Source organism: Salvia hispanica, chromosome 6, assembly GCF_023119035.1.
Source record: "Salvia hispanica cultivar TCC Black 2014 chromosome 6, UniMelb_Shisp_WGS_1.0, whole genome shotgun sequence".
Taxonomy (NCBI): Eukaryota; Viridiplantae; Streptophyta; class Magnoliopsida; order Lamiales; family Lamiaceae; genus Salvia; species Salvia hispanica.
This window is the reverse complement of record NC_062970.1, coordinates 36,910,309-36,937,151: the sequence shown is the minus strand read 5'-3', so window position 1 is coordinate 36,937,151 and position 26,843 is coordinate 36,910,309. Positions and strand designations below refer to the sequence as shown.

Here is a 26,843-nt window from a genome sequence, read left to right as displayed (position 1 = left end):
AAATATTTCAATTCCATTCTTTCAATTCCATGATTTAACAAAAGAATTCGAATTCCAAATTTCAATTTCCGGGTCAGAACTTAAAAAGGCGCGGATCCTATTCGGGTCAAAATAGAAAAGCGGGTCATAGTTATTTTCTCCAATTCGTTCTGCTTCTTCTCTCCTCTCTCGCTCCTCTCTCGCGACGGTCTCTTTCTCCGCAGATTCGACGGTCTCTTTCTCTGCAGATTTACCTCTACCTCTGTTCAAACGATTATCAAGGTAATAATTCCCCATCTAAAATTCAAGTTTACTACCATCTTTTATGTTATGGCGTGTTTCTCTTGTTTTTGCATTTGAATTTGCAAAGTAGTTAAACTTCAAGTTTTTTAAAATCTGGCAAAAAAAATTCAGATCTCGATTGTATTTGTTAGCTAGGTTAATTGTGTTGAATTGGGTTTTTTCTTAGTCGACGTTTTTGGCTTTTGGATTTCTATCTAGGGTTATTTTTTTCTGATCTCAATTATAATTGTTAGCTAGGGTTAATATTTTCGTGTTTTTTAAAATCTGCCAAAGATTTGATTTGAGATTATTGCAGTAACACCCATTCTTCATCTTCGGCTTTTCTAATTCATCTTCTACTTAGTCTCACCAAAATCCCATTAATTTTCCATTTCGCCTCTTCTCCTAAACCCAAAGTATGCTTTCATATTGTTTTATTGCTTTCTTGTTTGTTGTAGATGACCGCTGAGCCACAAGCATTGAAAGAAAAATCAAAATATTTGACTTGGACTCCCGAGATGGATAAAATTCTTGGAGCCAGCTTTATAGAGCAAATTAATCAAGGAAACAAGCTTGATGGAAAATCGGCTTGGAAGTCTACCTCTTGGACAGCTGCCATAAATGCACTTCGGGTGAATCTAAACGTGAAGGTGGATAAGCCAAATATTCAAGCTCGTTTAAAGACTTGGGAGAAACACCACGATATCTTGCATCCATTGCTGATATCATGCAATTCTGGCAGTCCAATCACATGGGATTACACGATGGGTAGAATTTTGGTTCATGATGAAAATGTGTGGAATGAACGACTAAAGGTAAGTTCATTTCTGTATATTCTTGTCTTTGCGCTTGATAAGAGATTATTATCTTTAAGTTTTCAATTGATGATATTTAGTTTTTACTAAACTTTCTGAACTTAGTTTTTTACTTGCTGTTGTTATCTTTGCAAGTTTATATAATGACAATGATATAGTGTTTCTATGTCATTATTAAATTTCAAGAAATGGACTTTCTGATCTGTTCATTTCTCCTAGTGTTGTTAGTTGCTTTTAGTAGTATGATGAGAGGTTTAATATCTGTAACAGTGCAGAACTAGTTTGTTGCTCTACACTTATGTGATGTTGTTGAGAATAACTGATGGAGGTTAGATGAGAAAAAAATTGATTCATATACTTTTTTTCATCCATTGTTTAATTTATAGTAGTAAAATACACATGAAGTCGGTGAGACCTCGGAAATTTCTTGAACAATAAATTCAATTGAATGATTCGAATCTTGCATGCACTCTTGTTTTGTAGGCAAATCCAAAACTTGCACCTTATAGGAAACGAATTACTGTAGAGAATTGGCATGATATTTGCACTCTTTTCTCTCAAGATCGTGCTGATGGTCATGGTTCGAAAACATTTCAAGAAAATACTAATGAGGAGGTTGATATTGAGGTTGATTCTGCTACCGTTGGAGAATCACTCGATATGAGTGCTGAAGAAGCTAATGCTATGACAGATTTGGTGGCCCGAAAAAAACGAAAGGAGACAACATCTTCCTCAAATTCTCTAGGGTCAAAGAAGAAAGCGTCATCGACTAAGGTCATATCTGATTGTGTGCAACGAATGAGTACTGATTTTAGTGACTATCTAATGGTGGAAAAGAATAAGTATGAGCTTGTTGTGGAGCAGAAAAAACTTGATATAGAACAGAAAAAGCTTCTTATAGAAGAGAAAAAGCTTATTATAGAAAAGCAAAAAAAGATGAATCCCCAAGAAATATTAGCAGAGTTGAAGACGATTGATTTAGATGAGATGCAGTTGATCAAGGCTCTCGATTTGATGATGCACGATGGTATATTATTCGATACATTTGTGGGTAACCGGTAGAATTAAAGTACAAGTGGCTTAAAGCTCAACTTGATAAGTGACATTCAATTTGAACTTTATTTGAATTTGAATATGTTATATTTACTCTAGGATACTTTGTTTATGAAGAATAGCACCTTTGAATGTATAGTTGAAACCTTAGTATCTGTTTTGATATTGGTCTTTTACCACTTGAGCAGGATGCAAATACTACTTTAAAATCTCATAAATAGAAGCAAGATCATGATTTTTATATTACTATATTTATGTATAATATCTTAGATTTCAAAATTTATCATTTTGCTTCTGTTAATGTATATAATGTCACGTACTGATTTTATTTATATATTAGCTTTAGAAGATAAGAAAAAAAGTTTATTTATTTATTTAATTTAAATGTATGATATTATAGTATATGGATCTAATTGAATGTGATAGTAATTATCAAAAGATAGTGAATGTTATTTTAATAATATTTATACTAATTCCAAATATATGTCAATTTTTAAGTAACCAAACAATGGATTTGGAATTATAATACAATTCTACATTAATTCTGTAATATTGCCAAATAATGGATTTAGAATTGAATTGGAATTCAATTCCACTCAATTCAATTCCATAGAATTGCAATTCCAATTCAATTCCAATTTTGTGTTCAAATGCACCCTTATTTTCTAAGTCAAGCATCAGTATAAATCAACATACCACAAATATTTCAGCACATTTTAATACTCCATAAAAGATCAAAAGAAGTCTAGAAGAACCAATGACTCAATTTTAGGCCAAGTTAGCACATTCTATATAAAAGGGTCAAAAAGAGTCTAAAAGAATCTGCCGAATCAATTTCAGATTTCAGATTGAGTTTGACTGCATAATATTGGCCCTAGAAGTTTTCAGGGAGTATGTATTTAGGACTGACCTAGCCTGGATTTAATTTTATGCAATAGTTCGAAGTTCGAACCGGATTGAAATGTTGTGAACATGAATCAATTCATTTCTGTTTGTTAAAGATCAATGCTTAGATGAGTAACCTATATAGCTCAAGGGAATAACGCAGTAAAAGAAATTTACCATGCGGGTAAACAGACACATCTATATCTATTGCTTGGAAAGGTCCATCAAACCTTAGACAAGTAAAAAGTCAAGAACGTGTGACGGCATTTACAAACCTTAATAAAATACATAAGAAAGAATTAAAAAATTTGGATTTTTGACATGAACCAAAAAGAAACTCCCACTTGTAAATTAGTAAAAGTCTTCATCACTCCCGATTTCAGATCTGGGAACCAAGTATAACTCCCAATTCCTCTCCCCCAACCCCTATCACCTGTCTGCAGTTTCAAGAATATAGCTGAAATTCTTGAAAAAGATCCCTTTTTTCGGTTGGAATCGGCAGTTCTGGAGATGGGCTTGCCTAAAATCCAAGAAAATGGGAATATGGAGGTGGGTTTGTCGTTGGGAGCCAACAACAAGTATAGAAGAATGGATGATGATTCTGAGTTGAGAAACGGTGATGATTTTGGTGAGGATTATGATGCTGCACAGCATCACCGACAGATGGAGAGAAGTAAAACTACTAGGAAATATGTGTTTGCTTGCTCTGTTTTTGCCTCTCTCAACAGCGTGCTTCTTGGTTATGGTGAGAGAAATCTTGATTCTTGATCCCACATTTGCTATTTGTCAGCTGTTTTTGCCTCTTTCTCTTCAACAAGGATGATTCTTGCAGTTTCCACTTATCTCTTATGGGTCAAAGTCAAAATTTGATCTTGATTTATTGATTCACGATCCCACAATTTTTTTTGGTATCAATAATTCTTTACTTATCTTTCTTCAAATGGATGATTATTGCAGGTTCCTGTGATGGGTCGAAATCAAAATTTGATCTTGATTTATTGATTCTTGATCCCACATTTTGTTTCATATGGTCAAAGTCAGTCTTTATGTTCTTGATTTCTGAATCTTGGTTTGATTTTTGTAGGTTGATGTTGTTTGAGTGTTAATAATGTGTTGTTATGAATGTGGATTTCTAACATTTGTGTGTCTAAAATTATGATGATAGTGTAAGAAAGCTGTTGTTTGATAGGTAAAAACTGAGATTAATTAAGCTTTTGATTTTCAGATGTGGGAGTAATGAGCGGAGCAATCCTCTTCATTCAAGAAGATTTGAAGATAACAGAGGTGCAGCAGGAGGTTCTCATCGGAATCCTTAGCGTCATGTCCCTTTTAGGCAGCCTAGGCGGCGGCCGGACCTCCGACGCCATTGGCAGGAAATGGACTATGGGACTGGCCGCCATAGTCTTCCAGCTCGGTGCGGTCGTGATGACCATCGCCCCGACGTTCCGAGTCCTGATGATTGGGAGGATCTTGAGCGGCATTGGGATCGGATTCGGGGTCATGATTGCGCCCGTCTACATCGCGGAGATATCCCCAACTGTTGCACGAGGCTCGCTCACCTCGTTCCCGGAGATCTTCATCAACTTAGGTATCCTCCTCGGATATGTCTCCAACTACGTGTTTTCCGGGCTTCCTGCTCATTCGAACTGGAGAGTGATGCTTGCTGTTGGGATTCTCCCATCAATCTTCATTGTGTTCGCGTTGTACATCATCCCCGAGTCGCCTAGATGGCTCGTGCTGCAGAATCGGGTGGATGAAGCGCGGTCCGTGCTTCTGAAGACGAACGAGCACGAAGCAGAGGTCGAAGAGAGGCTTGCCGAGATCCAGCTAGCTGCTGGACACGGGAGCAGCGGTGGGGGGCCCGAGCAGAAGGCCGTGTGGCGAGAGCTGCTCAGCCCGTCCCCTGCTCTTGCGAGGATGCTTATCGCAGGTTTCGGGATCCAGTCGTTCCAGCAGATCACCGGCATTGATGCCACTGTCTATTACAGTCCAAAGATCTTTCAGGCTGCCGGGATCGAGGATAAGTCGAATCTCCTCGCTGCGACCGTTGCAGTCGGAGTGACGAAGACTGCTTTCATACTCATAGCTATTGTGTTGATCGATAGGGTAGGGAGAAAGCCTCTGCTCTACGTGAGCACCATTGGCATGACCGTGTGTTTGTTTAGCGTCGGAGTAACGCTGTCGTTTTTCGGAAAAGGGTCATTTGCGGTGGCGCTGGCTATCCTAGGTGTCTGCGGCAACGTTGCCTTCTTCTCCGTCGGGATAGGCCCTGTTTGCTGGGTCCTCACGTCGGAGATCTTCCCGCTGCGAGTCCGTGCGCAGGCGTCGGCCCTCGGGGCAGTTGGGAACCGGCTCTGCAGCGGCTTCGTTGCCATGTCATTCCTCTCCGTGGCACACGCCATCACGTTCGGGGGGACGTTCTTCCTCTTCTCTGCGATCTCAGCGGTCTCTGTGGCGTTCGTGTACAAGTGCATACCGGAGACGAAGGGGAAGTCACTGGAGCAGATAGAGCTGCTGTTCGAGGACCGGTACGAGCTGCAGGAGAGCGAGGTTCAGCTCGGAGACGCTGAGCGTCTGGTGCAGAAGGAGTAAATGCATTTGCTGAAGACGGATGTTTGAAGACCCGCCAACACCGATCACGAGACTGACGGTGGTCAGATTGTTTAAGCATTCAGCTTGAAGGAATCAGCTGGTTTTGTAGGGAAATTGCAGATAACTGAACTGCGAGAGAGAAGCCTATTTGTATAGTTCATTCTTTGCATACGTCTCTTGAATGTACAAGTATTAGAATTTTTGTTTGTTACGCACATAATAATCTTGTTTATCATTTATCCTAGTTTCTATGTCTTGAATCTTGATTCTTTCCTGGTGCACACGAGTCAGCAACAAATTCAACATGCGCCAAAATAGTCTCTAATTCATTTTTCACGTAGATTAGAAAAAGTCTCATGGCCTTCATAAAAATGTAGTACTAGTACATGATTGTGCTATTTTCCTCCACAACTTATCTCACGAGGTAATCTCAGCTAAAAAGAAAGCAGGCTACATATCCGAAAATAATAAAGAAGTAATTTTGTGGAATAGAAGGAATAAAAATGTATCCTAATGTTAAAAAATAATGATCTATAAACTTATTTTGACTTTTCTTAGAGTCGATGCCATTGCCAGATAACGTCCATTTCTTTGGATTCCCAAATTTTATAATTGATATTTATTTTCGTAGGGACACGATGCATCCGTGGTGTTACAAAACTCTGATGTGTTCACTCTTTACGCACCATTACTTTTTTTCGGACGAAGACATTTCGAAAGTTCCATCTTTAGTGTTTTTCTACCTAATCCCAGATTTTTGCCGTTATATGTTAGGACTCGCATCAGGAAATCAAAGGTGCCACTATGTCTAACTTCCTCTTAGCCATTGCCTTTTGTGGACTAGTTTGCTTCTCTGCTGGACAAGATGCACTTCCAGCCAACGGGACCTTATCTCACAGAACCACGATTTCGAGCTCGGCTTCTTCTCCCCCGGCTCGTCCAAGAACAGGTTCGTGGGGATTTGGTACAAGAGGAAACCGGACGTCGTTGTTTGGGTTGCAAACTGGAGCTATCCCATCGTAGATTCACAAGGAGTGGTGTTACGAATAGGAAGATATGGTGCATTAGTCACAAGCAGAGATGAAAGCATACTTTGGTCGACGAATTCGTCAAGAGTGGCTGCATCAAATCCGATCTTACAGCTCCTGGACACCGGAAACCTCGTTCTTGCAGTAGACATAACGGAGGAAAACTACATATGGCAGAGTTTTGATTACCCGAGGGACACAAGATTGCCGGGGATGTTCATGGTGCACAGCCCAGCGGGGGAGGATAAGTATTTGACTTCGTGGACGAGCTCCGACGATCCTTCACCGGGAGATTTCACCTACAGGATAGAAAACAAAGGGTTACCTCTGATGGTGATTAGAAGGGGGAATGTGAAAATTTACCGGAGCGGCATGTGGAACGGGGTTTACATCAACGTCCCGACCTTCTACAACACCGTTTTCAAGGGCAAGATTGTCACAGACAAGGGCAGAACAACGTATATCGATCCTTATAACAGAATATCTACATTCGCCTGCCGGTTTCTGAACTAGGTAACTCCATTTTTTCCCAGCAATTCAAGAATTCGCCTTAGCCTCTACATATCCCGATTCATAACTTCTATTTCCCCCTCTATAGAATCAATCCGTAAGTCAGACAACAAGAAGAGGAGGCATGCAAAGTTAATAGCAGTATCGGTTGCTGTGGGAATTCTGATATCTATCTTATCCTGTGGAGCTATAGTTATAGTGAGACGACGGAGGAGAAGAGGTAAAAGCATAACATTCACACCAGCATTCTTAATAGTCAAAGGCACTGAATTCGTCTTTTATGAAAAACTGTAGGAAGAAAATATGAGGATTTAGAGTTACCTCTATTCAGTTTCGCGACAATAGCTGCTGCAACAGACAACTTCTCCGAGGAAAGCATGATTGGAGAAGGAGGTTTTGGCCCTGTTTGCAAGGTAAAGATTCATGCTAGATTTCTAAAAACGTTTGCATAATACGTTCTAAATGCAATTATAATATGCAATAAGCAGGGAAAATTATCAGCGGGCGAAGAAATAGCAGTCAAGAGGCTGTCGGGAACGTCAAGACAAGGTCTTGAAGAGTTCAAGAACGAGGTTATTCTGTTTGCTAAACTACAGCATACCAACCTAGTCAGACTTTTGGGATGTTGCATTAAAGGAGACGAAAGGATGCTGATCTACGAGTACCTGCGGAATAGAAGCCTCGATTATCTCCTTTTCGGTATGGCCCAAGAATTGTATTCATTTTCTATCTCTGTTCAAAGAAACTGAAGTAAACTCATGTTGATATCTTGTCCAGATCATAGCAGGAAAGAGAGCTCACGTGGCCTAATTGGTACAACATTATTCTGGGAATCGCGCGCGGACTACTCTATCTCCACCGCGATTCCAGATTAAAGATAATCCACAGAGATCTCAATACGAGCAATGTTTTACTGGACGAAAATCTGAATCCGAAGATTTCAGATTTTGGCCTAGCAAGGACTTTTAGAAGCGACCATTTTATGGCCAGAACTAGAAGAGTTGTCGGGACATAGTAAGCTTTCTTATCATTCTATTCATGAAATTGCGAAATCAATTATCTCATTTCCCAACACGACAACTTTGTTTAGTGGCTACATGGCACCAGAATATGCAATTGACGGGCAATTTTCAGTGAAGTCGGACGTCTATAGCTTTGGAGTCATGATACTGGAGATAGTTGGGGGTAAAAAGAATAGAGGATTTAACCATCACGTCCATGATCATAGTCTTTTGGGACATGTAAGAGGAAAACAATAAGAAATCATTCTCTTGCCATAAATAACATACAAATCTTTTCTTAAAAAAAAATTACAAGCGAATAGCATTTTTGTAGGCATGGTTGCTGTGGAAAGATTGCAAAGTGCTAGAATTGATGGATGAAAGTTTGATTGATACCTTTGTTGAACCTCAAGTGAAGCGGTGCATACAAGTGGGCTTACTTTGCGTCCAGAAGCTCGCGGAAGACCGACCAGCCATAACGTCCGTGGTCTTCATGTTAGGATGCGAGGAAGCAGCTATTTCCGACCCCAACAAACCTGGTTTTTTCACAGAAAGGAGTTCCAACGACGTTGAAAACCAAATATCACGCAAAAATGAATCACTCAGAGCAACAATAACAATTAGTGAATTGGAAGGCAGATAGATATAGATTAGAAAGTGCTGAAATAGTATTAATTTATACAAAGCATCCATAAACATGTAATCGAGACGTTTTATTAACAGATATCATCAAAGTTCATAGGCTGGAAATCTAGCATTCTTAGGCTGAACCATATCCAAGAAGAGATGAGCCATTCCACCAACGCCTTCGAACAGTGAAAAGGGATTATCTCCTCCATGCATCTCACCCATCGACATGAGAATGTGGGCTCTGTCAAGCAAGAAGCAGGCAAAAGCTTTGGCTCGGTATAGATACTCGACAATCCCAGTGAGGCGATAGAGGGCAAGGAACGCATAAGCGTTCCCGCTGATGCCATGACAAATCCCAAGCCGTTTCAGCAGGCCGCGGTTCCAAACCACTTCTGCTGCATCCATGGCAGCTTTTAAAAACTCCCTCTCCCCAAACACCTGTATATGACCAAATCATTTATACATTATCAACAGAAAAATTGAATGAAATATTGAATCACCTCAGCAGCTTTGACGAGCGTAAGGGTGACCCCAGGAGCTCCATGACACCAGTGTACTAGAGCGTCATGTTTCTTATCTTCTTCGCCAGCAGGGTAGTTCCCACTTGGGAGCCGATGGCTGATCATGTACTTGAGAGTTCCTTTGACATCTTCGAGCTCGTCCGATGTTAGTTCGAATTCCATCAGAACATGTATGATTCCAGCCAAGCCATGAGCCGCACCCCAATACCTTTCACCGTGCCATTCGAACATCAATGGGCACCTTCCCTGTTTTCCTAGTTTCCTTCCATTCCTGATGATCTCTTTCACAATATCACCCTGCCATCATCATCCAAATCGTCTCTTTGAAAAAAATAGCATTTTTCTTGAATAGAACACAAAATGAAGGTTTTAACGCGTGGACCTACCATGTAGGTTGCCGGAATAGTATCCTTGCCGCAATGCTTATTCATAAATAAACAAGTCCACAAATACCCAGCTCTACCATACAACAACTCGTCCTGGAGATCTTTCGACAGCTTTATCTGTTTTTGCACAATGAAATTCTCACTTAACTGGTGCAGTTATAACAACTAAAGATCTAAAAACATCCGCCAAGGAAATTTTCACCTCTTTGAATTGGGAGAGATAGTAATCGAACAACTTGCAATTGTCGACATGCTTTGCAGCCACGGCTCCCAAAGCACATACTCCGGCTCTCCCACATAAAAAGGTTACATCCCTGACTCCATTCATACCTAATGATTATGGTGTTGCACAAACTACAACTTCATGTTCGACGAACCAATTGTGTAGTCTTGAGCTAATTTGGGATAGATACAAACACTAAAGAGAGCACGGAATAATGTACAATGTCCCAACACTGATCCCATCATTTTCTATTGATTAAGCATTCATGGAACGAGTGCATCCAGTAGCAACTATGTATCAAATTTTGTGCTACTCCTATATTGTGTCCATGACTTATGTTTTCTCTTTAAAAAACCCCCAACTTCGCAAAACGTTTAACTTATGTCCCGCTTGACATGATCTGACTATGGCTATGATACATTGACTCAGCTCGGTGGATACTTATATGTATTACAGTTTAATTGGGGCGGATTTTTGGGGGTTAATCATGTTAACTTATTTATTATCCACCTAAGAATCCGGCAAGCTAACTCAGCGATCGCCACTGGATTATGTATGTCAAGCAAACCTAAGTTTGAGACATTTTTCTGAAATTCATTAAAAATTTAGAGAAACTAAACGTGGATAACCCTAATCTTCCTAATGATTAACTTAGAGTCTTTGACAATCAGCACAACGAAGTATTACTTGTGGACAAAACATAAATAACTTATGAACTTAATAAGCATAAATGAGATTAAGGTACAACCTGGATTGAGTTGAAGCAGAATCGCAGGCCTTGACAATCTCTAAGCATAGACTCAAATCATACTTGTTACCAGTCACTTGGAAAGATTTGAAGAGCAAATAAGCAGTTCCCAATGTGCCGGCATAGAGAGAGTAGTCTTTCACAATTCTCCCGCTCAGCCCCCACGTCTCCACCACAATCTGTGGATATAAAACCACTTCATATAACTCTAAGCAACATCACATTGAAACAATCCTGACACTACAAGCTACTTCATTAGATGTCAAAAACGAGGGGTAACACTACCTACCACCAGTTTGCTAGTACTATGTGTTAAAGCAAGTAAAAAAGAAATGAAATTCAAGTTGCAGCACTCTATTTACACGAAAATTGAAGCGTGTAATTTGGATCAGCAGCATAACACCATACTAGCAGCCTATATCAATCTATACATGAGTTGTACTAAAGTCTATATCAATCCATAAAGGAGTACTCCATAATTTATGACCTAAACTGTAAAGCTTGTTTAATTCATAAACCCCAAGTTCAATTTTTTAGAAAAAGCTCATGACTGTTTAATCATGCCTCAATTTATTTTTCAAATGGTTCATAATTATTTAAATATGCCCCGATCGCTTGTAGATTCATTTTTTCAACATTCCAGCTTGATAAACATGTTTTACCAGCTTGACGTAAGCCATTATTAGACAATTATAGAAGGCCGGTGGGTTTATTTAGAAAAGAAATTGAAAATCAAAGGAGCGCTTAATTAAAACCTTAACATTTTCCTCTGAGGAATTTCATCAAACAGGTTGTGGGATTTTGGCAGTCTGATTATTAGTATTTCGAAGAATGAGCAAATCAAGTTTAAGCATAATTGAGAGAGTTAAAAGTGAAGGAAAAGAAAAGGAGGGTGGAAGCAATGGGGATAGTACAGTTTGTTTGAGGTCGAGGGCTGCACGCTGTAGCTGTGGAGAGAGAGAGGAGTATGGCAGTGAGAGAAGCCTCAGGAACGAGTCGCGAGTGCCCTGCGGGTGAATTTGAACCCTCTGGCGATTTTCGGTGGGTTCCTCCTCTTCGATGATGTTGGGGTTTTCTTGCAGGAAGTCGGGCATCTCATTCGGGAAGAAGCGGTCCGCCATTGTTTGTGTTTGTGTTTGAATACGGAAATGGGGTTGACTTACCTGAAAGTGAAAACAGCAGTCAAGGAAGAAGAGGTGGAATGGAAGTGGAACACGTTGACAAGCTTCACAAACGTGGCGTTCAAGTCACCTGTTTCGGAATTGATACATCACACTCATCCACCTAGTGCAGCGCTCTTGTCCCACCTTTACCTTCAAAAAAAAATATACTGTTTCAAAAAAAGTACTACTATAGAGAACTAAATACTAATACTACCTCCGTCCATCAAAATTTGTCCCATTTTTCCATTTTCGTCCGTCCTTTAAAATTTGTCCCATTTCATTTTTATCATTTTTAATAGTGGACCTCATATTCCACTAACTCATTCTTACTCACATTTTATTATAAAATTAATATGTAAAAGTACATAATCCACTAACTTTTTCAACTCACTTTCCATTATATTTCTTAAAACTCGTGTCGGATCAAAATGAGACAAATTTTGGTGGACAGAGGTAGTAACAAACTCCAAGGAAAAAAATATATAGAAATATAAATTGTTTTTTAATATAAAAAATAATGCATATAAGATTTTACTTTCAATTGATGGAAAGATAAAAATACATTTTTTACAACAGGAAAGGATATAATTTCTTCTCAAATAAATACTGCAGTTATAAGACTTTACTTCTACTTTCGAAGATGTTCTTAGTTATATCATCATTGTCATCATTGTAATAGAAATAAAATTAAAAAATTACAAATCTTAAAAGCAAAAACACCAAAAATCCGAGCATGCAAAAGAACCCCATCAACGACTCATTGGGTAATACTTTTTCGGTCCGGCTTCGGTCATTGGCTTTTTTGCCCCTTTCTCGGCTTCAAACGAACTGTCATTCAACCCCATGAATAGATTTGGCGAAACAACATTTGGGTCGACTTCCAAATTCGCCAATGCCTACCAAGTGCCAACCTTATGTTGGACAAATTAGTGTTGTGAATCGTAGTGGCTGAAAAGCTCATTGAATCGACGTTCATTAAATGAATTCGAAAATATAGAGAGTAAATGAGGAATGAAATAAAAAGTGGAGCGGCACGACTTCTCGCTTGCAATGGGTGGCAAGAAACACCCACACCGCACTACCCTAAGCGCCCCCCTTGGCCCGCCCGGTGTGGGTTGCATCTGGAATTTTTTTCTATTGTGAATGCATTAATCCAATATTCTATAAATTATTAAAAACAAATGCATTGAAAAAAAAAATGAATTTAAGATGAATAGTAAAAATTGTAGAACTATTAAAATCTACAATAGTTAGAGCTATCAGTTTAACATAAAATAAAGACTACCCTATCTTTCACTTTCTAAACATTAGTTAAGCCATTAAATTTTTTTTTTTAAGAAATTGATACTCGACATACTCCACTATCTAACTAGCTAAATGAATAAACAATAAAATAAGCTAGCAAATATTAAGAGTGTTAATATTATAAAAAAAATAATAAACGTTCAAAAAAATAGTACTCCCACTTAAGATATAATAGTACTATATAGTAACACAATTCCATTAGGAAGATGTTTTTTTTAATGAAAAATAAATTTTAAAGATCCCGCCTAAGATATAATAGTACTATATAGTAACACAATGAAGATGTTTTTTTTAATGAAAAATAAATTTTAAAGATCCCGCCGCATATGACTTGAACCCGAAATCTTTAACCTTGAGAAATTACTTTTCTATTGATTGGCTTAACTCATAAACACCCATTCGTAAGATGGATTCATTCTAATCAATTTGGACAAGCTATACACGTCATATATTGGATATGCGAGAGGTGTGACAAGTGTTTTAAATATAGTCATCTATTTAATTGTTCAATATGACAAATATTCCTCTAAAAATGTCGAAGATATATTCCCAAATATATTTTGAAAATATGTTGAGCTATTGAATTGTTCAAGATGGCACATATTCCTCTAAAAATGTCCAATCCAATGCCACAAAAGAAAATCCAGAGTTAGAAATAGCTTAAATGCACCGCTTTCTTCTCCAAATCTCATCACACACATAGATTAGGTTTCGGAAAAATGGAAGGATTCGACGAAGATGTCTACGTCGGAAACAACGGCGGCGCCGGGGACGACAACGCCATGCACTACGGCTACGAAGGCGGCGCCCCGCCACCTACACCGCCGCCGATGGACGGATTGTCCGGGAACGACAACGACGGCACGGAGGGCTACGGCTTTGGCGGCGCACCACCGACTCCGCCGCCGATTGAGGGGTACGGCCAGGAGAAACCGTACAACCTCTCTGCCGACGATGACGGCATCTTTGCGGAGGCGGACGCCGGCGGCCCGCTGCTGCCGGATCCCAGCCAGATGCGCGAGGAGGGATCCGCCTTTCGCGAGTGGCGCCGGTCAGCTAATTAATTTAATACTATTTGTTTTTATTATTATTAAAAGAAACGTTTTACCCGCTGAAATCACATATCAGCTAATTAATTAATTTATTAATCTCAATTGATTTATATAACCATTTAATTCATAGGAAAATGAAACTAAATTCAAAGTTTGTGAGTGTGTTAAATTTAATTTCAAGTGTTAATTAGTGATTTATTTATATTATTGATTTTACTAATTCAAGCAATTGTATAGTAGTAATATGCATGCATGTTGATCTTGGCACTGAATAAAATCATTCCCTAGTTTGATTCATCGTCTAAAATTCATGAATTTAAGCCTGTACTATTGTTTTATTTATACATGTAAATAGTCAAAATATGATTTATTTGGAAGAGAAAGAGAAGAAGGAAAAGGAGATGAGGAATCAGATCATTGCCGAAGCTGATGAATGGAAACGTAAATTCTACGAGAAGAGGGATCAGACGTGCGAGACCAACAAGACTCACAACAGAGAAAGAGAGAAAGTAAACATTCATTTTTTTTTAATAAAAAGGATCCTGACTTATTAATTGAAGGAAAAACGTGTTAACTAAGCGTTAATTTGCAGCTATACTATGCACAACAAGAGAAATTTCACAAAGAAGCAGACAACCAGTTCTGGAAAGCGATAGCGGATATCATACCCCGCGAAGTCCCCAACTTCGAGAAGAGGCGGGGAAAGAAAGACGACGAGAAGAAACCTTCAGTTTTCGTCGTCCAGGGGCCGAAGCCTGGGAAGCCAACTGACATGGCGAGGATGCGTCAGATCCTCGCCAAGCTCAAGACGAACCCTCCGCTTCACATGAGGCCGCCTCCCCCCAAGGAGGAGGGCAAGGATGGGAAGTCGGAGGCTAAGAATAGTGGGAATGAGAAGAAAGACGGGGCAGCAGATGAGGCCGCCTCGTCTGCTGCCAAAGCTGCAGCAGCAGATGGATCGCCGACCGGCGGAACATCTGCTACTGATGGAGGCAATGAGAATGTGAAGAAGAAGTGACCGATTGATTAAAGGTGTTGATTCTTTGATTTTTTTTTTATTTAGTGTGTGTGACCATTTATACATGAACCATTTTAGTTTCTAGTGTTACATATAATAAGAGTGGATACTACTTGATTTATTAAGGGTTAACCTTTTTGAGGAATTTTGCAATAATGCTTCTATGGCTGAGTAAAGCATTTTTGGGAGGATAAATCAAAATTCACTAATAGTTCGTGTTAGTATTTCATAATTGGTTATATTTTTTTTTATGTATTACTCCCTACGTCTCCGATTAAAAGTCACACTTTGATCGGATACGAGTTTTAAGAACTGTAAAGAAAAGTTGGTTGAAAAAGTTAATGGAATGTGAGATCCATATTTTTATACTATTAGTTTTATAATAAAATGTGAATGCATTGAGTTAATAAAATGTGAGACCTATTTACTATTTATGGTAAAAATAAAATGTGGCTCTTAATTAGGGACAGACCGAAATAGAAAAGTGTGACTCTTAATCGGGGACAAAGGAAGTATATGAGAACATTATTTTTGTAGTGATTCAAAAGTATTCCACTACAAAAATAGGAGTAATTTTTCATGTCTTCTGCAATAATGTATGGTAGTACTAATATTTAATTGGTGCCGAATTGGTATCACACCAATTGGATCTCGTGGAATGACTAAAAGCACATATTGGTGTGATATTGCCTAAAAGTCAACATTTTAGGTAAATTTATTTTACTTGCATATAGTAATATTTACCAACACGTATGATTGAAATCGACATGACTTGCTCTTACATTATTAACGCTCAAGCAAACTGTTAGAAATGAGCCACTCACCCCTTAAAAGGCCTCATAAGAGGGAGGGTTATCCACACTTATATAGATTAGATTGGATCATCACCAAGTCGATGTGGGACAGAAATTGAGAGAATTTAACAGATAACCCTCCCCTTATGAGGCCTTTTAAGGGGTGAGTGGCCCATTTCTAATATGGTATCAGAGCGGGCCCAAGTCGATGATGGTTTATCTCTTTATCTCTTCTCTTGCCTACCCATATGATGGATAACCCTCCCCCTTATGAGGCCTTTTAAGGGGTGAGTGGCCCATTTCTAATACAAACCAAACAAAAACGAGGGAAGTGATTAATATTGGACTTTTGTAGCATAAGAGAAATTGACTGAGATTCTTTTCATCGCAATATTGATCGAATTTATAGTAGTAATATATTCTTTTCACCACTATTTAAATTGTGGACCTTTAATGTTCCTACAATTTGGGCGTTCACATGCAAATTTTATCATATTTTCTATTGGATCGTATTCTATCTTAAGTCTATCTATTTTATTTGTATTTATTTTGGTGTCTTTTGTATCGTTTTGGCATTATAAAAATTACTATTTGGTCATTGGAAATAAGAATGTAAGTTTTATGTCACACATATATGACATGTGATAAAATCTTAAATAAAATTGGATTTTTAATATGATACATTAACTTGGTATAAGACACATTTTTACCTAATTAATTAGCTATCAATAGCTATCGAATCCACAGAGACAGATGCGTAAGTAAACATGCTAAAAGACCTGGAAACTATTTTTGGCTGTTGCCATGCAATTTTCTCGGGGTTGAGATTTAATTCCTGGACTCGGGAGATTAAATGTTCTATCCTAACAGCTAGATCTAGGCAGAGATAACAGAACATGCATAATGATGACCAAATGCGCTTGAAATTACTACTAGACCTGGTAAACGGCTTCCTAAACTATCCTAGACACAGGAACGAACAACATGTAGAGACCATTTCCCTAAACGGCATAGTACGACGGAAAAGCTGCAGATTAACCAACTAAAGGACTAACTAACAGCGACATCATCTTCTCTAACTTTTATCACGAAATTTCAGAAGAAAAAACATAGCAAAGCAAGGATCGAAACAGGGCAAACGAAATTAAACCGATAAACGCAATTAACTACTGAAACTAAAGCAGATCTACGATTACTAGGCGAGGTAAACAAGTAAACAGAATTTAAATATCACAACCATGCAAGCATGAACAGATCTAAACGCTTAAACGCTGGATGCTTCATCCACTTCGGATCCAAGCCATCCACAACAATCCAACTCAATTTCCATCTCCGATCTTCACAGATTCAACCAGATTCAACTGATCAACTACAAATCTCCATGAAATATAAACTCCACCTCAGATCAATCAACAATATCCACCAAAAACAAATAGATAATGCAACAATAACATAACCGAAACCAAAGTAGCAAATTCCATAGCAAAATAACGCAATATCCAACGAGAACGTAACAAAACACGACCGAGCTTCGAACAACGAAGACTCGGGAAATCCAAAACATAAACAGAAAGCAATAAAAGGATTGTATCTTCGCCTCCCTTGGAGACGGTGTACACAACGATTGATTTTAAAACGTGAACCCCCTCAATGATTCCCCTAAAGTGTGTGTGTAGAGAAATGGAAAAGCTAAGCTAAGAGCTGATTATGCAGAAAGGAGAACTTTTTTCATATTGAATGCGTGCTCTTATTTATAAGGGATGGAGCTTCTAGACTCTTCCTGGTGTTTCCCATTTTGCCCTCCATGTGGATGCTCCTCCGTCTAGTAAACTCTTCCCTTTTTCTGCTCACTTTTCCCGCCAGCTTCTTCCTCCATGTAATCCTCTCTTTCTTCCCGGGGTTGGCATTTTCTCTACACACCTGGCTTATAAAACTTTGTTAGACCCAGGAAATCACAGAATTTATCCCATAACCAATGCATGAAATTAGCCTAATCAAACTGCTCACACTTAAATCATACTTGTCCTCAAGTATAAAGACAAGAAAAAGAAATAAGGCGAATTTCAATGCATGGTTATTCCATGACCGACTCCTAAAGACTCCTAGACCTAGACACCCTACTGATATACAAAAGAAAAGGAAAGAAAAACAAACACTTAAGAAAATAGAACACATAGGCATGAACTAGTTCAAACTTTTAAACAGTCGCCCCCACAAGCTTAAGGTCAATCAAATAGTCTACACACTCCAAATCCTCCCCTTCCCTTTATCTACCTAGTCGGTTTGTCAGCTTGTCCAGATGGCCTATAGCTTACTAATTGTTGGATTTGCTCAATCACTCATTCCTCACCAGGGATGTTAGGATCGATCACTCTTAGTTATTTCCTGCCACTGATGCCTCGGGTTATGAGAATTTCTCCTTCTATCCTCCTTTTCTATTTTTTTCTTTTTCCCTGGACTTCGTCCAGCTTATACCTCCTCATTTTCTTGGACTTCGTCCAGCTTATACCTCCAGGATATTTATTTTTTCTTTTCTTTATTTCCCTCCTCTGGACTTCGTCCAGCTTATACCTCCAGCATATTTTTTTTACTCTTTTTTTTATTTCTCTCCTTTATTTTTCTTCCTTCTAAATTCTTCTCCCTAAGGCACCTTCTATCGTTCTTGCTTCTTCCAAACCGATTTCAGCTTTTAAAAGAAAGAGGGCTCAAAGTTGTCGTGCATCATATTCTCAATTACTCTTACTAAGGGAATCTTGCCTTATGATTATCACCGGTTCATGCTAAACACGTAAAATCTAAATAAAAAAAACTAACTCCTAGACCTAATGACTCTTACGCATGCTGAGCACAAACTGCACTAACTCTCCTACCCCCTCCCACTTCACTCCGACTTGTCTCCAAGCTATCCTAGTGAAGATGGGAAATAAGGGAGTTGGTGCATACAATCAAAATAAAACATAGAAAACAACATACTCAAAAACACAAACAAACTTCTCACACTTAGACCGGGCAACGGGCTAAGTGGGAGAAGACAAAAATACAAAACAGGAAAATAACATGCTGATGATACATGTAAACTTCTCACACTTAGACCAAGAATTGGGCTAAGTGGGAGAAAATTATAACAGATAAACAACATGCTTACTTAAACAAAAACTTTTCACACTTAGACCAAGGATTGGGCTAAGTGGGAGAACACACATAACAACAACTACACATGCTCAGCACAGGTAAAACACAAACATATAAAAGAAAAATAAAATAAAATAACTAAAAAAAAATAATTTACTTGGTCAATGGGGGAATTTCAATTCTGAGTCTGGCTCTCCCTTGGGAGCCAGACCTGGGTAGTACGTTGGGGCGGTTCTCTTTCAACTTCTTCTTTGCCGATGACGCTGGCGCTTCCTCCTCAGCTATCACAAGTGTTTTAGACAGGGGCTTCTTCGCAGATATAGACGCAAGGGACGATGATGTCAGTGGGGCTACCAAAGGCTTAGACTGGGGTGGGAGCTGTTGGTGTGATGAGCTTCCTGTTGGGACTACCGCAGCGGAAGACACGGAAACCAAACAGGTCCTAGACCGAATCTATTTAGATGATTATGCATTCGACTCCAATTTCATGCAATTTACATAGATCTATAGATATAACATCAAATAAACACATAGTCATGCAATTTGATGTAGATTCGATTGTTACCTCATTTTGATCCATCATAGGATCGAAGTTGCTAGCTGCACCACCCGGAGATCCTTGGTTTATCGACCGTGAATCTTCCAACCTATTCCCTTGTCCTTGACCACTCATCCGTGTGGGCGGATCTTGAATAATCAATAATAGTCTTGAAGAGATCTAGGGAAAACCAATACAAACACGAAATTGTCTAGATCTAATCCTATGAATTAGGATAGATCAAGAACAATAATCAAAACCCTAATTCTCCCACGTGCCAAGGCACGAAAACCGAGGCTAAGGAGAGAGAGAGAGAGAGCCGGCGACGGCTACTAGGGTTTAGGGGGAGGAGTGTTGTGTTGAATGGTGTGCTAGGGTTTCCACATCTCATCACTATTTATAATGGACTTGTTGGGCTAGGATGAGGATCCATGGAATGACTTAAGTGTTGGGCTCACCCATTAGATAAATTACTAATTAAATCAAATGACCCATGATTTAATATATTATCAATGGAATATTATTTTGTTCCACTAAAGAATAATATTGCACTCCCACTTAAATCACCAAATTACAAATAACTTGGGTCCATTTTATTTTATAATATTTCCCGCGTTTAAGATTATCTTGATCCATCAATTTAATTCTTTTGTCTGCTATGTGACTAGAATTAAATTAATTCTCCAAAGAGTTTTTCTAGTTTGAAACTTTATTTATTATTCGTGGAATAAATTCCAACTGCGCAGTTTTCTGAATAATAAATTCCTCTTTCAAACACCTCTTGGGGATCACCCCTTAGGGATTTAATCATACCACACTGGGCACGCGAATTCTATGAAATAATATTCCAATACCTTCATGTTATTCAACTACTACCACCCAAGATATCATGAACTTGAGTTACGTACAAACTCTAACATATTGATAAGTCAAAGTGGCGTTTGATTGAATAAACAATATTGATATTAATATCATAGACTAGAAAATACTAAACTTTCTGAAATATATTCTTTCAGTAGATAGCAATAAAGAATACATTTCGGATTAGATCCTTTCAGTGCTTTACCACACCGGTGTTACTAATCTCTTCTTAGGTAAGAGAGAATTATCACAAACACCGCAACCGTACCAATAGGTAGCCAAAGCCTATCTAGGTTGTGAATACGTTTTTCTTCTTACTAGATCTAGCCAAGTTCCCTACTGGAAAACTCATGATGAGATTCATCGAATTTCCCTACTTGACCTTCTTAGTAAAAAGCCTTAGACTTGTTTATTATATTTCATTAATAAACCATTATATTATATTATTTATTCTCATAAATAGGTAAACAAGTGGACGTGGCATTTCTCGTATACATGCACAAGCTGACTGTACAAAGGCATGTACACTCGAAGCATCTTTTAGTATACAAACTCCAACACTTCCCTGACCGGGCTGCCTGACCACTTTACTGGGTCCAGGTGGCAGCTTCTTCTGGGCCTGGAAAAACTTCTCCTCCAACCACTCTGTCATTTTCTTCATAATTTTGACCGCATCGGTCATCCTATCATTTTGGGTAGACGACCGTTTGACCAGAACATCCAGACTCCCTTTGATTCCCTGCAGCTCCTTCTTGACTCCTCCGAGCTCCTCTCTTATCACAGCCATCTCTTTCCGCAGCTCTTCCACGTCCGCAGTCATCACATCCTCTACCAGGTCCGGTTCGCGTTTCACCTTGTCCACATTAGCCCCTACATCGTAGAAGCAGACCTCTTCTCCCTCCATGTACAGTAGCCCCTTGTTAAAGAAATCCAGACCAAACACCTCCGGTGGCTCACATATTGTCACATCTGGTTCTGCCTTTCCAAACTTCATGATATAATTACGTTTGATGTAGGCACCCAGCAAATGACAAGTGTACATGTGGCGAGAGGGATTTGCGGCCATCTGATGGCAGGCTTGTGCTAACTAGTAACCCAGGTGGACTTTAATACGCTTGGACATGCACCATATGAAGTATAACTCGATAGTGGTGAGGGCAGAGCTCGCGGTTCCCATCAGATTGTATCCGATAAACTCCTACGCGAATCTTAAGAGATGGTTTGTGATGTGTAGGCCCTTCGAGACACTCGTCTTGAACTTTCCACTCCTTTCATGTGTGATAGACTCTCATGCGGTCTGCGGCATGAATCCTGGGGTATACTTCGGCGGTCCAAACATCCGCTCATTCTAGATTCCTTCATCATCCTCAGCACTCGTAAACAACCCCATCCGCAAAGACCATTCTTTAATCATCATCCCGTGCTCTATGTTGAAGAGGCGGAAGGAGATCGCATCTGCATCCGGGTCAGTGGTTGCCTTAAGCTTGAAAGTCGAGAAGAATTCCCTTGCTGCTACGAGTGGTACCTCCTGATCACTATGGTTTAGCAACCATTCGAAGCCAATGTCCTTAATGAAGTACATGAATTCTTCTGCTGACTCGATGTATTCCAGAGTCTTCAGATCAAAGCGCTTCCCTGATTTGGCCAACTTGCCCACTGCACTGCTGTCTCTGTATGTTTGGGCTCGCTTGGGTCATCAAACTTCGCCATGGACGTCAGCAATTTCTTCGTAACCCAGATCTCTTCTCGCTCGAAGTTTGGCACCTCTTCTTCTTCAGACTCTTCCTCTGACTCGCTCTCAGCATTACCAGGTCCAGAATATTTGGGTAGTGTACGAGGAGATTCCCTAACGGAGGAGGTCCTTTGTGACTTCCTGGTCTGAGGAGTGGCTGCCTTCTTGTCCTTCCCTTTGCGTTCCATAGCCACTCGACGCTCCTCAGTAGCGTCTACCTCTCATTCGGACCCAGGTGTCTCTCCCTCCTGCACACTCCCTGCCCTTGGGGCAAGGAATCTTGATCCCCTGGATTGTTCTTCGTCGTCCACCTCATCTAGCAGACTCCGTCTTGTCTTTCTCCTGAACTTCGTACATTTTACCCGTGAGTCCTCTGGCACATCGTCCAGATCCACAATTTCTAACGGCCTGTCATCCTTGGACCCTTGTTCTTCAGCAATAATGGAGACCTCATCCCCTCCGGACTTTTTAGGGATTTCTCCCTCAGCAAACATGGTCGGGGTTTCCCCCTTAGATGGTTTCAGAGTCTCCTCCTCAGGTTTTTCAGGGATTTCTCCTTCAGACACGATTGGGGTTTCCCCCTTGGATTTCCCAGGGATCTCTCCCTCAATAAACATGGTCAGGGTTGCCCCCTCAGATTCAGACTCGGGGTTTTCCCCTCCACAGACTTCAACATAGGGGTTCCCCCCTCATTAGACATTAAAATAGGGGTTTCCCCCTCATCAGACTGTACTACAGATGTGTTACCTTCCCTCGTGGCCTCATTCCCAGAGTCGTCCACCGTCATTCTATCAATCTCGTCCGCGAAACCGCTAACGCCCTCCTGTTCCTTCTCAAGTCCGCCACCCTTTTCTTGTTATCCGATGTCTGGGCTCGGCCCAGTCTCTGCATGTGCTCGATCTAGGGTTTGGGCTCCCTCCCTCTGAGTGTGGAACAGGCAGTTGGGATGTCGATTCGTCAGGAATCATCTGCGGTTGTTGGCGGAACGCCTAAAAACAGGAAAAGAGTCTCATGGCCTCCTCTTTACTGCCAAATTTCTCCTCCAACTCCTTCAAGAACGCCTCCTCCTCAAGATTTCCAATGGTAGGGGGTTCTGGAACGAAAGTCGGCCGCCACTCCGAGCGTATATCGAGGACTGGAAAAGTCGACAGAACCGGCAGCTTTTTGGACGAATCGCCGGACGGTGGATTGGTGGCGGGGTTTTCCTTCCTCGCAGCAGAATCCTGTGCCTTCTCCATGGTTTTTTCCTGCACAAAACTCGCAAAAACTAGGGTAAAATTCGGGTTAGGGTTTGAGAGAAATTGGGAGAAATTAGAGAGAGAGAATTGTGAGAGTAGAGAGAGAAAAGTCAGTTGAATTTTGATTTGAAAGGAAAGAATAAAGGTAATGGGCTTTTCAGGGTGGGCAAGCGAACAGTTGCATGGTGATGTAAGCAACCGTATGCCCCCTAGAAAAGCGGATTTTGAAATTCGAATAGTAACCGTCTTCCCTCCAAATTCTCACTGTGAAAATTCTTCCTCCCCCTAGCAACTCACAATTCCATAAAAACAAAGGTGAAACACCAAATTCTCGGGTCGAGGAGTATGAGTGACAAAATAATTTCCCTAGAGATTTTGGTGCTTCGAAAATATTTTTGGAAGATTAATTTTTTTTGTTTGAATTTTCTTATATTAGAAAGCAATTAAACTATTTACACTTGCAAACGAGTATTCTCAAGATTCCTTAGGTCAGTGTACAAATAAACTTTTATTCCTCATTTTAATTGACCTAGGAGTTCATTGAAAATAGTCATTTGTCTGACTAATTAGGAAATAATAGCGGATGCATGCAGTGGCACTTCTTCCACCACTTGCAGATCTGCATTATCCCTATATACCTTCACCTGGTGTCCATTGACTAGGAAGGGAACAGAATTTGGGGTGCTTCCTCGGATTTCCACTGCTCCATTTGCTCGAAGGTCAACGATGGTGTATGGTCCTATCCATTTGGATTTCAACTTCCCAGGCATCAGCTTGAGCCGAGATTGAAAAAGAAAGAAAAACACTGTTGATCGGTGTATATACCTCAAGGTTAGTGGGAGCAAGTTCATATTTTTGGTTTTGTATGTTGATGTTATATTGCTTGCTAGTAGTGACATTGCATGACAGTAAAATTATCTCTCTAAAAAAATTCCAACATAAAAGATATGTGTGAGACATCCTACATCACAGGATAGAAATATCGTGTATATCTTGTGATCAATCACGTGGACTTTTGGATTGCCTCATAAAAGCTACATAGATCGAATCTTTTAGAGATATATGGCATGAGTGTATGTTCTCCAAGTGTTGTTCCAATTCATAAAGGTGACTCAGTTTGAATCAATGTCCAAAAACTGAATTAGAACTTAAAGAGATAGAAAATATTCCTTATGCATCTATTGTGGGAAGTTTAATGTATGCTCGAGTCTGTACTACCAGACATTAGCTTTGCGCTCAAAATGCTAGGTTGTTACCAAAGTAACCCTGACATTGATACTTAAAGGGGCAAAAGATTATATGCTTACATTTAGGAAATCTGATCAACTAGAAGTGATTGGATATTTCGATTCAGATTATGTTTGATGTGTTAACTTTAGAAAAACAAGTTTTGGTTACATTTTTCTTATGGTTGGATGAACCGTATCATGGAAAAGTGTAAAGCAAAGTTCTAATTCAACATCCACCATTAAAGTTGAATTTATTGCTTACTATGAAGCATTAATGATTGCAAAATTTTATTTCAGACCTTGATATTGTCTCCTCGATATCCATGTCCTTGAAATTGTATTGTGATAATAGTGCAATCGTATCTTTCTGTAAGATTGACAAGTATTCAAAGGAGCTAAACACATGGAATTAAAGTTTCTTGTCGTGAAAGATGAAGTTTTGGGAACAAAGAATATCTATAAAATATAAACACACAACTTATAGTAGCCGATCCATTGACTAAGACGTTACCGCCTAAGACATTTATGTAATAAGTTAACAGAATGGGTCTTGGGTATGGAAACGTCTAATCTTTATGTTTTCATGTTGGTTCAGACACTTAAGTTATGGATATTTTAAATTAAATAAAGTTGTTTCTACTTTTCCTGCATAAACTTATTATTGATATGCATATATACGTTTTTAGTATTAATGCAGGAGGTCTTGAAATAAGACAATTACGGACGCGGTGTCACTTATAGTTATATTAGAGTGGATATTGGTGATGTGGTGCATGGAAGGAACTATATCGATTGAATGATATTCGCCCGCTATGACCCGCATTAGTAGTCTCTCTAATATAATACTTATGTTTTCCAATGATGAAAGTATTTATAAAGTCCAGTATTATGCGCGTCTTATGTTAATTATATCTATTTTACTGTGGCTCTGTCACGTATGACAAGTGGGAGAATAAAAAACTTTGTGTCCCACATGTTCGCCAAGTGGGAGAATGTAAGTTTTATGTCTTACATATGTGACATGTGATAGAATCTTAAATAGAATTGGATTTTTAATATAATACATTAACTTGGTATAACACACATTTTTCCCTAATTAATTAGCTATCAATAGCTATTAATATAATGGGAGGTTTTCCTAAATTATAATCATTCAATTAGGCATAATATATTCCCTAAATTAGTCATTATGTTTGACTAAATATATGTTCCTATACTAATAAGGAAAAGGAGAATATATTAACATAATTACAGTATATGTATGCGTATTTGGTTTAGTCATTAAGTGAAGGATTATTTGATTCCTTTAATTATTAATGGACGCATATATATATATATATATAGTTGTGATCAATGTCGAACTAATTTTAAAGACCGAACTAGAGACTAAATCTGGGCCATTAGATCTAGTTTTTTTGATGAGATGTGCTGCTGTGAAAATTTTTTCGGCTTCATTACAAACCCATTTTACTTCATTATATAGGTTTACTACTTCATTTTGTACTTCAAATGCTTCTACACATACTTCATTTCAATAATTTATTACATTATTCCATGTGTTTATTAAACCATATTAGCGCTATGGCATTGGTGATAGATATTGTAGAGAGAAAGAACGGCACCCGACGGCAAAACCACATTTACATACTGGAATGAAGTAAAAACCTACTGGAATGAAGTAAAAACCTACTAGAATGAAGTAATATATTCTGGAACGAAGTTAAATCTTCGTAACATGTTAGTATGACTTATTTACCTTCAGATGAATTAAAATAGGCTCGTGATGAAGGTGAAAATAATTTATAAATTTTTGTATCGTATCCATAAAAAACTTGATCTAAAAGCCCTAATTTGGTAGGGTTCGGTGGTTCGGTCTTTAAGAGTGGATTTGTGGATAATAGGACTCTATATATACATATATATATATATATATATATATATATATATAGGGGAGCATTAAGCTCCTTTTACCCCTTTAGATACTATTTCCTTCTTAATATCATCCATTAGATTGATAAAATGAATGGACTAAATTAAAAGGGGAAAATTGATCCCGTGTTGCATTATTAGGTTCATTCTGTGCATTATATGGGTATAATTGTAAAACAACAATGAATAAAAACGGAAA

General features: G+C 39.0%; 5 protein-coding genes and 1 long non-coding RNA gene across 11 annotated transcripts; 4 read left to right on the top strand and 2 right to left on the bottom strand.

Moving 5' to 3' along the window:
- Positions 1-184: 184 nt before the first annotated feature.
- Positions 185-2,316, top strand: LOC125191783. Its single transcript, XM_048089195.1, has 3 exons — positions 185-261; positions 720-1,076; positions 1,560-2,316. The coding sequence occupies exons 2-3, from the start codon at positions 720-722 to the stop codon at positions 2,136-2,138; spliced, it is 936 nt and encodes a 311-aa protein (XP_047945152.1). The 5' UTR covers positions 185-261; the 3' UTR covers positions 2,139-2,316.
- A 1,007-nt stretch (positions 2,317-3,323) lies between these two features.
- LOC125196734 (probable polyol transporter 4) lies at positions 3,324-5,875 on the top strand. The gene is made up of 2 exons (XM_048095346.1): positions 3,324-3,759; positions 4,240-5,875. Exons 1-2 carry the CDS (start codon positions 3,525-3,527, stop codon positions 5,604-5,606), a joined length of 1,602 nt encoding a protein of 533 aa, XP_047951303.1. The 5' UTR covers positions 3,324-3,524; the 3' UTR covers positions 5,607-5,875.
- Positions 5,876-5,954: 79 nt separating this feature from the next.
- Positions 5,955-8,669, bottom strand: LOC125194111. 4 transcript variants are annotated; one of them, XM_048092155.1, is made up of 7 exons: positions 8,542-8,669; positions 7,810-7,876; positions 7,466-7,546; positions 6,998-7,041; positions 6,824-6,933; positions 6,699-6,751; positions 5,955-6,615 (listed from the first exon to the last, which is right to left on the bottom strand). In XM_048092155.1, the coding sequence occupies exons 2-7, from the start codon at positions 7,865-7,867 to the stop codon at positions 6,500-6,502; spliced, it is 462 nt and encodes a 153-aa protein (XP_047948112.1). In that variant the 5' UTR covers positions 7,868-7,876; positions 8,542-8,669; the 3' UTR covers positions 5,955-6,499. The 4 variants fall into 4 exon arrangements, 3 of the variants coding, with proteins under 3 accessions (XP_047948112.1, XP_047948111.1, XP_047948110.1); XM_048092154.1 differs by having other exon boundaries at positions 7,810-7,889; positions 8,542-8,627; XM_048092153.1 differs by lacking the exon at positions 8,542-8,669 and adding an exon at positions 7,922-8,052 and having other exon boundaries at positions 7,810-7,843.
- On the top strand, positions 7,006-8,606 carry LOC125194113. 3 transcript variants are annotated; one of them, XR_007171715.1, is made up of 7 exons: positions 7,006-7,147; positions 7,233-7,364; positions 7,439-7,557; positions 7,633-7,843; positions 7,922-8,158; positions 8,279-8,385; positions 8,469-8,606. It is a non-coding gene; the product is annotated as an uncharacterized LOC125194113 (long non-coding RNA). The 3 variants fall into 3 exon arrangements; XR_007171716.1 differs by having other exon boundaries at positions 8,480-8,510; XR_007171714.1 differs by having other exon boundaries at positions 7,922-8,385.
- A 100-nt stretch (positions 8,670-8,769) lies between the features above and the next one.
- LOC125194110 (lanC-like protein GCL2) lies at positions 8,770-11,821 on the bottom strand. Its single transcript, XM_048092152.1, has 6 exons — positions 11,568-11,821; positions 10,654-10,832; positions 9,885-9,996; positions 9,683-9,799; positions 9,276-9,593; positions 8,770-9,213 (listed from the first exon to the last, which is right to left on the bottom strand). The coding sequence occupies exons 1-6, from the start codon at positions 11,772-11,774 to the stop codon at positions 8,875-8,877; spliced, it is 1,272 nt and encodes a 423-aa protein (XP_047948109.1). The 5' UTR covers positions 11,775-11,821; the 3' UTR covers positions 8,770-8,874.
- A 1,875-nt stretch (positions 11,822-13,696) lies between these two features.
- LOC125196695 (clathrin light chain 1-like) lies at positions 13,697-15,312 on the top strand. The gene is made up of 3 exons (XM_048095305.1): positions 13,697-14,172; positions 14,529-14,682; positions 14,766-15,312. Exons 1-3 carry the CDS (start codon positions 13,841-13,843, stop codon positions 15,189-15,191), a joined length of 912 nt encoding a protein of 303 aa, XP_047951262.1. The 5' UTR covers positions 13,697-13,840; the 3' UTR covers positions 15,192-15,312.
- Positions 15,313-26,843: the final 11,531 nt, after the last annotated feature.

Bases quoted from the DNA above. Each gene is read 5' to 3' on its own strand.
- LOC125196695 (XM_048095305.1), top strand. From the start codon at position 13,841: ATGGAAGGATTCGACGAAGATGTCTACGTCGGAAACAACGGCGGCGCC. The intron at 14,173-14,528 runs GTCAGCTAATTA...ACATGTAAATAG, and splicing joins GCCTTTCGCGAGTGGCGCCG to TCAAAATATGATTTATTTGG. The intron at 14,683-14,765 runs GTAAACATTCAT...GTTAATTTGCAG, and splicing joins ACAACAGAGAAAGAGAGAAA to CTATACTATGCACAACAAGA.
- LOC125194110 (XM_048092152.1), bottom strand. From the start codon at position 11,774: ATGGCGGACCGCTTCTTCCCGAATGAGATGCCCGACTTCCTGCAAGAA. The intron at 9,594-9,682 runs GTAGGTCCACGC...TGATGATGGCAG, and splicing joins CTATTCCGGCAACCTACATG to GGTGATATTGTGAAAGAGAT. The intron at 9,214-9,275 runs GTGATTCAATAT...GGTCATATACAG, and splicing joins CGCTCGTCAAAGCTGCTGAG to GTGTTTGGGGAGAGGGAGTT.
- LOC125191783 (XM_048089195.1), top strand. From the start codon at position 720: ATGACCGCTGAGCCACAAGCATTGAAAGAAAAATCAAAATATTTGACT. The intron at 1,077-1,559 runs GTAAGTTCATTT...CTTGTTTTGTAG, and splicing joins TGTGGAATGAACGACTAAAG to GCAAATCCAAAACTTGCACC.
- LOC125196734 (XM_048095346.1), top strand. From the start codon at position 3,525: ATGGGCTTGCCTAAAATCCAAGAAAATGGGAATATGGAGGTGGGTTTG. The intron at 3,760-4,239 runs GTGAGAGAAATC...TTTGATTTTCAG, and splicing joins CAGCGTGCTTCTTGGTTATG to ATGTGGGAGTAATGAGCGGA.
- LOC125194111 (XM_048092153.1), bottom strand. From the start codon at position 7,966: ATGTTGTACCAATTAGGCCACGTGAGCTCTCTTTCCTGCTATGAT. The intron at 7,844-7,921 runs CTGGACAAGATA...CTTGGGCCATAC, and splicing joins GCTCTCTTTCCTGCTATGAT to CGAAAAGGAGATAATCGAGG. The intron at 6,752-6,823 runs GTAATCAAAACT...TCCGGTGTCCAG, and splicing joins GGCAATCTTGTGTCCCTCGG to GAGCTGTAAGATCGGATTTG.